We start from the raw sequence: 14,020 nt of genomic DNA, 5'->3' as shown, positions 1-14,020 counted from the left end.
CACTACCACTACACTGACCACCCCACTACCACTACACTGTCCACCCCACTATCACTAAACTGACCACCCACTACCACTACACTGACCACCCCACTGCCACTACACTGACCACCCCACTATCACTACACTGACCACCCCACTATCACTACACTGACCTCCCCACTATCACTACACTGACCACCCCACTATCACTACACTGACCACCCCACTATCATTACACTGACCACCCCACTAATCACCCCACTATCACTACCCACCTAGTTTAACACACTGACCACCCAACTATCACTACACTGACCACCCCAATACCACTACACTGACCACCCCACTACCACTACACTGACCACCCCACTATCACTACACTGACCACCCCACTACCACTAAAATTGACCACCCCACTATCACTACACTGACCACCCCACTACCACCCCACTATCACTACACTGACCACCCCACTATCATTACACTGACCACCCCACTACCACTACACTGACCACCCCACTATCACTACACTGACCACCCCACTACCACTACACTGACCACACCACTATCACTACACTGACCACCCCACTACCACTACACTGACCACCCCACTACCACTACACTGACCACCCCACTATCACTACACAGACCACCCCACTATCACTACACTGACCACCCCACTATCACTACCCACCTAGTTTAACACACTGACCACCCCACTATCACTACACTGACCACCCCACTATCACTACACTGACCACCCCACTATCACTACACTGACCACCCCACTATCACTACACTGACCACCCCACTATCATTACACTGACCACCCCACTAATCACCCCACTATCACTACCAACCTAGTTTAACACACTGACCACCCCACTATCACTACACTGACCACCCCACTATCACTACACTGACCACCCCACTATCACTACACTGACCACCCCACTACCACTACATTGACCACCCCACTACCACTACATTGACCACCCCACTACCACTACACTGACCACCCCACTATCACTACACTGACCACCCCACTACCACTACACTGACCACACCACTATCACTACACAGACCACCCCACTATCACTACACTGACCACCCCACTATCACTACCCACCTAGTTTAACACACTGACCACCCCACTATCACTACACTGACCACCCCACTACACTGACCACCCCACTGCCACTACACTGACCACCCCACTGCCACTACACTGACCACCCCACTATCACTACACTGACCACCCCACTATCACTACACTGACCACCCCACTATCACTACACTGACCACCCCACTATCATTACACTGACCACCCCACTACCACTACACTGACTACCCCACTATCACTACCCACCTAGTTTAACACACTGACCACCCCACTATCACTACACTGACCACCCCACTACCACTACACTGACCACCCCACTATCACTACACTGACCACCCCACTACCACTACACTGACCACCCCACTACCACTACACTGACCACCCCACTATCACTACACTGACCATCCCACTATCACTACACTGACCACCCCACTACCACTACATTGACCACCCCACTACCACTACACTGACCACCCCACTACCACTACACTGTCCACCCCACTATCACTACACTGACCACCCCACTACCACTACACTGACCACCCCACTGCCACTACACTGACCACCCCACTATCACTACACTGACCACACCACTATCACTACACTGACCTCCCCACTATCACTACACTGACCACCCCACTATCACTACACTGACCACCCCAGGATCATTACACTGACCACCCCACTAATCACCCCACTATCACTACCCACCTAGTTTAACACACTGACCACCCCACTATCACTACACTGACCACCCCACTACCACTACACTGACCACCCCACTACCACTACACTGACCACCCCACTATCACTACACTGACCACCCCACTACCACTACATTGACCACCCCACTATCACTACACTGACCACCCCACTACCACTACACTGACCACCCCACTATCACTACACTGACCACCCCACTATCACTACACTGACCACCCCACTACCACTACACTGACCACCCCACTATCACTACACTGACCACCCCACTACCACTACACTGACCACACCACTATCACTACACTGACCACCCCACTACCACTACACTGACCACCCCACTATCATTACACTGACCACCCCACTATCACTACACAGACCACCCCACTATCACTACACTGACCACCCCACTATCACTACCCACCTAGTTTAACACACTGACCACCCCACTATCACTACACTGACCACCCCACTATCACTACACTGACCACCCCACTATCACTACACTGACCACCCCACTATCATTACACTGACCACCCCACTAATCACCCCACTATCACTACCAACCTAGTTTAACACACTGACCACCCCACTATCACTACACTGACCACCCCACTATCACTACACTGACCACCCCACTATCACTACACTGACCACCCCACTACCACTACATTGACCACCCCACTACCACTACATTGACCACCCCACTACCACTACACTGACCACCCCACTATCACTACACTGACCACCCCACTACCACTACACTGACCACACCACTATCACTACACAGACCACCCCACTATCACTACACTGACCACCCCACTATCACTACCCACCTAGTTTAACACACTGACCACCCCACTATCACTACACTGACCACCCCACTACCACTACACTGACCACCCCACTTTCATTACACTGACCACCCCACTACCACTACACTGACCACCCCACTATCACTACACTGACCACCCCACTATCACTACACTGACCACCCCACTATCACCACCCACCTAGTTTAACACACTGACCACCCCACTATCACTACACTGACCACCCCACTATCACTACACTGACCTCCCCACTATCATTACACTGACCACCCCACTACCACTACACTGACCACCCCACTATCACTACACTGACCACCCCACTATCACTACACTGACCACCCCACTATCACTACCCATCTAGTTTAACACACTGACCACCCCACTATCACTACACTGACCACCCCACTATCACTACACTGACCACCCCACTATCACTACCCACCTAGTTTAACACACTGACCACCCCCACTACCACTACACTGACCACCCCACTATCACTACACTGACCACCCCACTATCACTACCCACCTATTTTAACACACTGACCACCCCCACTACCACTACACTGACCACCCCACTATCACTACACTGACCACCCCACTATCACTACACTGACCACCCCACTATCACTACCCACCTAGTTTAACACACTGACCACCCCACTATCACTACCCACCCAGTTCCCCTCAGCCTCACTCACTGCTCAGCCCAATAGCTCTCTCAGACCTGAGCACCTTAAACTATGCTAGGCCTTCAATGGAAAAAAATAATCGGTCTGGTATTTATGCACATGTTCTTCTCTCTCAGCAAGGTACCAGAATATTAAAGCAGCGCTGCTGCCCCCAGGAGGCAGAGGCCGGGACTACGGACCAGTGGGTCTGGACTGTGGGTCAAACTACTCCGTGACTTTGATTATAGGAGACAAGCAGTCTGCCGCCTCTCCCACTCTCAGTTGTGATGGTCGTGGTCCATCTATCACCAGTCACACTGACCCACAGCGCCCCCTGCTGGATGGATGGCAGCACCACTCATATCAACAGGACTCTACTACAAGAAGGCAGCTTCACCAGCACCAAGCAATGTACCACCACGACCAGGAACCATCTCTGAGGTCCTGCACCGGTCTGCCTCCGCCACGCAAGAAGTCTGTCTTCAACAAGTTCTTTGGGAAGAAAGACTGAAGCTGTTATCAATCAATCACATATTTCTCTTACCTTTCTTTTGGTATTTTCTTAAAACTGCATCATCGTTGGTTAAGGGCTTGTAAGAAAGCATTTCACTGTTGTATTCGGCGCTTGTGAGAAATGAAATTTTATTTGATATTTATGAAGTCCTTTTTTACATTTACAGTCCTTTGTTGCCCAACAGCTGAGTTATAACGGACTGAAGTTATCATCATAGCAGCACGTCTGAACTCTGACGTCTTGAGTTTGCTATGTGAGGGTTGCTGTACTCTGTATTTTTACTCAATAAGGATTGGAAACCAAGCAGGCTTTGTGTATTAATGTGTGGTGCTCATTAAATGACACCTGCAACATGCAGTAGCTCATCTATTTGTGTGAACCATGCGTGTGTGCTGGTAGTTTAGGATGTCTGTGTGAGATTTCTGCACTGCATGGTGATAGATTTGATATCTTATTAAGACAATCATCCTTCTGTTGGTTGACCTGTGTTTTGTATCATGTGGACTGCTGTGTTTTTACTGCCTTGTATATTATCTTGCAGTTTTAAAGATGATTTCCTGCGATTCACCATTGCTTATATCCTGTTCATATTATTTTTGGGTTGGGGCCCCCTGGAGGTTAGGGCCCCCTGGAGGTTAGGGCCCCCTGGAGGTTAGGGTCCCCTGGAGGTTGGTGGCTCCCTGGAGGTTGGGGCCCTCTGGAGGTTGGTGGCCCCCTGGATGTTGGGGGCCCCCTGGAGGTTGGTGGCCCCCTGGAGGTTTACCTGTAAAAATACAGGTAAAACAAGCTGTATGTCCTGGATAATAGTGGGCCCTGACATGATTGACACCTTGATAAATGATTGACACATTGATACATGATTGACACCTTGATACATGATTGACACATTGATACATGATTGACACATTGCTAAATGATTGACAACCTTGATAAATGATTGACATCATAGATAAATGATTGACACCCTTGATAAATGACACCCTTGATAAACTGCTCAGATAAAGAGATTTTGTTTAAAAACCTCTTAAGGACCTCTACAGAAGGGGCAGATCCTTAGTCGTCTTTTTCGCAAAAAAGTCCAAATGATTCAAACCTGTTTTCAGTACATTTCAATTAAATTCAAATTATTTTATTGGCATGACTTAACAATGTACATATTGCCTTTCAATACCACACCTTGTGAGGATAACGGCAATGAGCCTTTTTCTAAAATGCTTTATTAGTTGGAGAACACATTAGGAGGGATCGTAGACCATTGCCCTCTTCTATTCAAACCACCAGTTTCCAATGGGTTTTCAGTCCGGAGACTGAGATGGTCATTGCAAAATGTTGATTTTGTGGCCAAATAACCATTCATTTGTGGATTTTGATGTGTGCAGAGGCAACCATTTTTTTGGCTAAAATGTCCTGGTACTGGATAGAAGTTCATGATGCCGTTGACCAAGAGCCCCGGACCAGTGGAGCAAAAGGAGCCCACAGCTACTGTAGAACATGCTGGTGGATCTGTAATGTTATGGGGCTATTGACCTTCCACTGGTCCGGGGCCCTTGGTAACGTCAACGACATTTACCCAGTACCAGGACATTTTGGCCAAAACACTTTTTTGGTTACTACATGATTCAATATGTGTTATATCATAGTTTTGATGTCTTCACTATTATTCTACAATGTAGAAAATAGTAAAAATAAAGAAAAACGCTGGAATGAGTAGGTGTGTCCAAACTGTTGACTGGTCCAGTAGAGTAGCCACTAATATATATACATACATACACACACACATACACACACATACATACAGTGGGGAGAACAAGTATTTGATACGCTGCCGATTTTGCAGGTTTTCCTACTTACAAAGCATGTAGAGGTCTGTATTTTTTATCAAAGGTACACTTCAACTGTGAGAGAAAATCCAGAAAATCACATTGTATGATTTTATAGACCTTGTAGACCTTCTCCAGATCCTTCAGGTTCCGGGCTGTCGCTGGAGGTGTGTCTACTGATACACTGTATTAATGGAGGTGTGGAGGAGGTGTGTCTATAGATACACTGTATTAATGGAGGTGTGGAGGAGGTGTGTCTATAGATACACTGTATTAATGGAGGTGTGGAGGAGGTGTGTCTATAGATACACTGTATTAATGGAGGTGTGGAGGAGGTGTGTCTATAGATACACTGTATTAATGGAGGTGTGGAGGAGGTGTGTCTATAGATACACTGTATTAATGGAGGTGTGGAGGAGGTGTGTCTATAGATACACTGTATTAATGGAGGTGTGGAGGAGGTGTGTCTATAGATACACTGTATTAATGGAGGTGTGGAGGAGGTGTGTCTATAGATACACTGTATTAATGGAGGTGTGTACTGATACACTGTATTAATGGAGGTGTGTCTACTGATACACTGTATTAATGGAGGTGTGGAGGAGGTGTGTCTATAGATACACTGTATTAATGGAGGTGTGTCTACAGATACACTGTATTAATGGAGGTGTGGAGGAGGTGTGTCTACTGATACACTGTATTAATGGAGGTGTGGAGGAGGTGTGTCTACAGATACACTGTATTAATGGATGTGTGGTGGAGGTGTGTCTACAGATGGAGGTGTGTATAAGGAAACACTGTATTAATGGAGGTGTGTATAAGGAAACACTGTATTAATGGAGGTGTGGAGGAGGTGTGTCTATAGATACACTGTATTAATGGAGGTGTGTCTACTGATACACTGTATTAATGGAGGTGTGTCTATAGATACACTGTATTAATGGAGGTGTGTCTACTGATACACTGTATTAATGGAGGTGTGTCTATAGATACACTGTATTAATGGAGGTGTGTCTACTGATACACTGTATTAATGGAGGTGTGTCTACAGATACACTATATTAATGGAGGTGTGTCTACAGATACACTATATTAATGGAGGTGTGTCTACAGATACACTATATTAATGGAGGCGTGTCTACTGATACACTGTATTAATGGAGGTGTGTCTACTGATACACTGTATTAATGGAGGTGTGGAGGAGGTGTGTCTACAGATACACTGTATTAATGGAGGTGTGTCTACAGATACACTGTATTAATGGAGGTGTGGAGGAGGTGTGTCTACAGATACACTGTATTAATGGAGGCGTGTCTACTGATACACTGTATTAATGGAGGTGTGTCTACTGATACACTGTATTAATGGAGGTGTGGAGGAGGTGTGTCTATAGATACACTGTATTAATGGAGGTGTGGAGGAGGTGTGTCTATAGATACACTGTATTAATGGAGGTGTGGAGGAGGTGTGTCTATAGATACACTGTATTAATGGAGGTGTGGAGGAGGTGTGTCTACAGATACACTGTATTAATGGAGGTGTGGAGGAGGTGTGTCTATAGATACACTGTATTAATGGAGGTGTGGAGGAGGTGTGTCTACAGATACACTGTATTAATGGAGGTGTGGAGGAGGTGTGTCTACAGATATGGACAATCAGTAGGTCTGATAACAATATGGACCATCAGTAGGTCTGATAACAATCAATATGGACCATCACTAGGTCTGATAACAATCAATATGGACCATCACTAGGTCTGATAACAACATGGACCATCACTAGGTCTGATAACAATATGGACCATCAGTAGTTCTGATAACAACATGGACCATCACTAGGTCTGATAACAATATGGACCATCAGTAGGTCTGATAACAACATGGACCATCAGTAGGTCTGATAACAATCAATATGGACCATCAGTAGGTCTGATAACAATATGGACCATCACTAGGTCTGATAACAACATGGACCATCAGTAGGTCTGATAACAATATGGACCATCAGTAGTTCTGATAACAACATGGACCATCAGTAGGTCTGATAACAATATGGACCATCAGTAGTTCTGATAACAACATGGACCATCACTAGGTCTGATAACAATATGGACCATCAGTAGTTCTGATAACAACATGGACCATCAGTAGGTCTGATAACAACATGGACCATCAGTAGGTCTGATAACAACATGGACCATCAGTAGGTCTGATAACAATATGGACCATCAGTAGTTCTGATAACAACATGGACCATCAGTAGGTCTGATAACAACATGGACCATCAGTAGTTCTGATAACAACATGGACCATCAGTAGGTCTGATAACAACATGGACCATCAGTAGTTCTGATAACAACATGGACCATCAGTAGGTCTGATAACAACATGGACCATCACTAGGTCTGATAACAATATGGACCATCACTAGGTCTGATAACAACATGGACCATCACTAGGTCTGATAACAACATGGACCATCACTAGGTCTGATAACAATATGGACCATCACTAGGTCTGATAACAACATGGACCATCACTAGGTCTGATAACAACATGGACCATCACTAGGTCTGATAACAATATGGACTATGGACTGAATGTGGCAGTTTTCAGAATTAATTAAATCATTGTTTTATTACATTTTTATTGATTTTTTTTGTTATTTTACCAGGTAAGTTGACCGAGAAAACATTCTCATTTCCAGCAATGACCTGGGGAATAGTTACAGGGGAGAGGAGGGGGATGAATGAGCCAATTGTAAGCTGGGGATGGTTAGGTGGCCATGGTCTATTACAGAGTATTGGCCAAAATCCACCCATCAGGGTCGGTCTAGTACAGAATTCTGGCCAACATCCATCCATCAGGGCCGGTCTAGTACAGAATGCTGGCCAACATCCATCCATCAGGGTCAGTCTAGTTCATCAGGGTCAGTCTAGTTCATCAGGGTCAGTCTAGTACAGAATGCTGGCCAACATCCATCCATCAGGGTCAGTCTAGTTCATCAGGGTCAGTCTAGTACAGAGTGCAGGCCAACATCCACCAATCAGGGACGGTCTAGTTCCGAGTCCTGGCCAACATCCACAAATCAGGGTTGGTCTGGTTCAGAGTACAGGCCAACATCCACCAATCAGGGACGGTCTAGTTCCGAGTCCTGGCCAACATCCACAAATCAGGGTCGGTCTGGTTCAGAGTGCTGGCCAACATCCACCAATCAGGGTCGGTCTCGTTCGTCAGGTTCGGTCTCGTTCGTCAGGGTCGGTCTCGTTCGTCAGGGTCGGTCTCGTTCGTCAGGGTCGGTCTCGTTCGTCAGGGTCGGTCTAGTTCTTCAGGGTCGGTCTAGTTCTTCAGGGTCGGTCTAGTTCATCAGGGTCGGTCTCGTTCATCAGGGTCGGTCTTGTTCATCATGGTCTAGTTCAGAGTGCTGCTGTGTTTCTGAATGCCCTCCATGATGTTCCACTGACCTTGGATAACTTCCACCTACTGTTTGAGGCAGTCCTTTAGAGCTGACACAACCTCTGGTAATATAACATCTCTGTTCTCCTTGGAGACCTGAGAGAGGAGGGAAGGCCGGGGGGGGGGGGAGGAGAAACACACAACCAAAGATGTTTAAGAGATACCATAGCATAAGAGATACCATAGCAGGAAGAGCGTAGTGTTCATGATGGATGGAACCATATCTAACAGTTAATATCACTAATATTGATCCTAATGGATAGAACCAGATCTAACAGTTAATATCACTAATATTGATCCTGGTGGATGGAACCAGATCTAACAGTTAATGTCACTAATATTGATCCTGGTGGATGGAACCATATCTAACAGTTAATATCACTAATATTGATCCTGGTGGATGGAACCAGATCTAACAGTTAATATCACTAATATTGATCCTGGTGGATGGAACCAGATCTAACAGTTAATATCACTAATATTGATCCTGGTGGATGGAACCATATCTAACAGTTAATATCACTAATATTGATCCTGGTGGATGGAACCAGATCTAACAGTTAATATCACTAATATTGATCCTGGTGGATGGAACCAGATCTAACAGTTAATATCACTAATATTGATCCTGATGGATGGATCTGGTTTAGTCACGCATTTCATGTTTAATCCCCACCACGCTTTACTGTAAAGAATAATGGTATCCACCACGCTTTACTGTAAAGAATAATGGTATCCACCACGCTATACTGTAAAGAATAATGGTATCCACCACGCTATACTGTAAAGGATAATGGTATCCACCATGCTATACTGTAAAGGATAATGGTATCCACCACGCGTTAATGTAAGGGATAATGGTATCCACCACACTTTACTGTAAAGGATCATGGTATCCACCATGCTATACTGTAAAGGATAATGGTATCCACCATGCTATACTGTAAAGGATAATGGTATCCACCACGCGTTAATGTAAGGGATAATGGTATCCACCACACTTTACTGTAAAGGATAATGGTATTCACCATGCTTTACTGTAAAGGATAATGGTATCCACCATGCTTTGCTGTAAAGGATAATGGTAAAGGATAATGGTATCCGCCACGCTTTGCTGTAAAGGATAATGGTATCCACCATGCTTTGCTGTAAAGGATAATGGTATCCACCATGCTATACTGTAAAGGATAATGGTATCCACCACACTATACTGTAAAGGATAATGGTATCCACCATGCTATAATGTAAAGGATAATGGTATCCACCATGCTATAATGTAAAGGATAATGGTATCCACCACGCTATACTGTAAAGGATAATGGTATCCACCATGCTATACTGTAAAGGATAATGGTACCCACCATGCTATACTGTAAAGGATAATGGTACCCACCATGCTATACTGTAAATGATAGTGGTATCCACCATGCTATAATGTAAAGGATAATGGTATCCACCATGCTATACTGTAAAGGATAATGGTACCCACCATGCTATACTGTAAAGGAAAATGGTATCCACCATGCTATACTGTAAAGGATAATGGTATCCACCATGCTATACTGTAAAGGATAATGGTATCCACCATGCTATACTGTAAAGGAAAATGGTATCCACCATGCTATACTGTAAAGGATAATGGTATCCACCATGCTATACTGTAAATGATAGTGGTATCCACCATGCTATACTGTAAAGGATAATGGTATCCACCATGCTATAATGTAAAGGATAATGGTATCAGTCATGCTATACATTCTTTTGACCGGTGGTGAGTGAGTGAGTGAGTGAGTGAGTGAGTGAGTGAGTGAGTGAGTGAGTGAGTGAGTGAGTGAGTACATACATACATACAGTGGCTTGCAAAAGTATTCATTGGCATTTTTCCTATTTTGGTGCCTGGAATTAAAATAGATTTTTGGGGGGTTTGCATCATTTGATTTACACAACATGCCTACCACTTTGAAGATGCAAAATATGTTTTATTGTGAAACAAGCATGAAATATTCACCCCCCCCCAAAGTCAATACTTTGTAGAGCCACTTTTTGCAGCAATTACAGCTGCAAGTCTCTTGGGGTATGTCTCTATAAGCATTTGCACATCTAGCCACTGTGATTTTTGCCCATTCTTCAAGGCAAAACTGCTCCAACTCCTTCAAGTTGGATGGGTTCCGCTGGTGTATAGCAATCTTTAAGTCAGATCACAGATTCTCAATTGGATTGAAGTCTTGGTTTTGACTAGGTCATTCTAAAACATTTAAATGTTTCCCCTTAAACCACACGAGTGTTGCTTTAGCAGTATGCTTCGAGTCATTGTCCTACTGGAAGGTGAACCTCCTTCCCAGTCTCAAATCTCTGGAAGACTGAAACAAGTTTCCCTCAATAATTTCCTTGTATTGAGCTCCATTCATCATTCCTTAAATTCTGACCAGTTTCCCAGTCCCTGCTGATGAAAAACATCCCCACAGCATGATGCTGTCACCACGCGTCACTGTGGGGATGGTGCTCTTGGGTGATGTGAGGTGTTGGGTTTGCAGCAGAAACCAAACGTTTGGCGAACACCAAACATGTTGGCTTATTTTTTTCTTTAAGCAATGGCTTTTCTCTGGCCACTCTTCCATAAAGCCCAGCTCTGTGGAGTGTACTGCTTAACGTGGTCCTATGGAGAGATACTTCAATCTCCGCTGTGGAGCTTTGCAGCTCCTCCAGGGTTATCTTTGGTCTCTTTGTTGCCTCTCTGATTAATGCCCTCCTTGCCTGGTCCATGAGTTAGGGATATTATTTTATAACCCAACCCTGATCTGTACTTCTCCACAGCTTTGTCCCTGACCTGTTTGGAGAGCTCCTTGGTCTTCATAGTGCCGCTTGCCTGGCGGTGGCCCTTGCTTAGATGTGTTGCAGACTCCACGGCATTTCAGAACAGGTGTGTGTATATACACTGAGATCACGTGACAATTAGATTGCACACAGGTGGACTTTATTTAACTAATTATGTGACTTCTGAAGGGAATTGGTTGCACCAGATCTTATTTAGGGGCTTCATAGCAAATGGGGTGAAAACATATGCACATATGCAATTTAACCAGACTCCATAGGGTCGAGACCAATTTAACCAGACTCCATAGGGTCATAGACCAATTTATCCAGACTCCATAGGCTCATAGACCACTTTAACCAGACTCCATAGGGTCTGAGACCAATTTAACCAGACTCCATAGGGTCTGAGACCAATTTAACCAGACTCCATTGGGTCTGAGACCAATTTAACCAGACTCCATAGGGTCTGAGACCAATTTAAACAGACTCCATAGGGTCTGAGACCAATTTATCCAGACTCCATAGGGTCATAGACCAATTTAACCAGACTCCATAGGGTCATAGACCAATTTCACCAGACTCAATAGGGTTCGAGAACAATTTAACCAGACTCCATAGGGTCATAGACCAATTTAACCAGACTCCATATGGTCATAGACCAATTTAACCAGACTCCATAGGGTCTGAGACCAATTTAACCAGACTCCATAGGGTCAGAGACCAATTTAACCAGACTCCATAGGGTCATAGACCAATTTATCCAGACTCCATAGGGTCATAGACCAATTTATCCAGACTCCATAGGGTCATAGACCAATTTTACCAGACTCCATAGGGTCTGAGACCAATTTATCCAGACTCCATAGGCTCATAGACCAATTTAACCAGACTCCATAGGGTCAGAGACCAATTTCACCAGACTCAATAGGGTTCGAGAACAATTTAACCAGACTCCATAGGGTCATAGACCAATTTAACCAGACTCCATATGGTCATAGACCAATTTAACCAGACTCCATAGGGTCTGAGACCAATTTAACCAGACTCCATATGGTCATAGACCAATTTAACCAGACTCCATAGGGTCATAGATCAATTTAACCAGACTCCATAGGGTCAGAGACCAATTTAACCAGACTCCATAGGGCCATAGATCAATTTAACCAGACTCCATATGGTCATAGAACAATTTAACCAGACTCCATAGGGTTCGAGAACAATTTAACCAGACTCCATAGGGTTCGTGAACAATTTAACCAGACTCCATAGGGTCATAGACCAATTTAACCAGACTCCATAGGGTCAGAGACCAATTTAACCAGACTCCATAGGGTCAGAGACCAATTTAACCAGACTCCATATGGTCATAGACCAATTTAACCAGACTCCATAGGGTCATAGACCAATTTAACCAGACTCCATAGGGTCATAGACCAATTTAACCAGACTCCATAGGGTCTGAGACCAATTTAACCAGACTCCATATGGTCATATACCAATTTAACCAGACTCCATAGGGTCATAGACCAATTTAACCAGACTCCATAGGGTCAGAGACCAATTTAACCAGACACCATAGGGTCAGAGACCAATTTCACCAGACTCCATAGGGTCAGAGACCAATTTAACCAGACTCCATAGGGTCATAGACCAATTTAACCAGACTCCATAGGGTCATAGACCAATTTAACCAGACTCCATAGGGTCATAGACCAATTTAACCAGACTCCATAGGGTCATAGACCAATTTAACCAGACACCATAGGGTCAGAGACCAATTTAACCAGACTCCATAGGGTCATAGACCAATTTAACCAGACTCCATAGGGTCAGAGACCAATTTAAACAGACTCCATAGGGTCCGGGAACAATTTAACCAGACTCCATAGGGTCCGGGAACAATTTAACCAGACTCCATAGGGTCTGGGAACAATTTAACCAGACTCCATAGGGTCATATACCAATTTAACCACACTCCATAGGGTCATAGACCAATTTAACCAGACTCCACATGGTCATAGACCAATTTAACCAGACTCCATAGGGTCATAGTTCAATTTAACCAGACTGCATAGGGTTCGAGAACAATTT

The 14,020-nt window shown here is 44.7% G+C and overlaps 2 protein-coding genes across 11 annotated transcripts in view; one reads left to right on the top strand and one right to left on the bottom strand.

The window, feature by feature from the left end:
- Positions 1-4,407, top strand: part of LOC135505297 (uncharacterized) — a 117,118-nt gene extending 112,711 nt beyond the window's left edge. For all 8 annotated transcript variants that reach the window (XM_064924544.1, XM_064924545.1, XM_064924546.1 and 5 more), the window contains one exon: positions 3,463-4,407. In XM_064924544.1, the coding sequence (XP_064780616.1) occupies positions 3,463-3,836 (374 nt within the window). In that variant the 3' untranslated portion in view covers positions 3,837-4,407. The remainder of the gene's footprint in view (positions 1-3,462) is intronic.
- The window catches only part of ntpcr (nucleoside-triphosphatase, cancer-related), a 29,448-nt gene continuing 19,447 nt past the window's right edge, over positions 4,020-14,020 (bottom strand). The window contains exons 5-6 of one of the 3 annotated variants that reach the window (XM_064924553.1): positions 9,124-9,211; positions 4,519-4,602 (exon numbers count right to left, since the gene is read on the bottom strand). In XM_064924553.1, the coding sequence (XP_064780625.1) occupies positions 9,140-9,211 (72 nt within the window). In that variant the 3' untranslated portion in view covers positions 4,519-4,602; positions 9,124-9,139. Of the gene's footprint in view, positions 4,603-4,952; positions 9,212-14,020 lie in introns of those variants that run through there. The other 2 variants (XM_064924551.1, XM_064924552.1) reach the window with 2 other exon arrangements.

This window comes from Oncorhynchus masou, chromosome 18 (assembly GCF_036934945.1).
Source record: "Oncorhynchus masou masou isolate Uvic2021 chromosome 18, UVic_Omas_1.1, whole genome shotgun sequence".
Lineage (NCBI taxonomy): Eukaryota > Metazoa > Chordata > Actinopteri > Salmoniformes > Salmonidae > Oncorhynchus > Oncorhynchus masou.
Note: the sequence above shows the minus strand (reverse complement) of the source record. Positions and strands in the feature narration are given on the sequence as shown.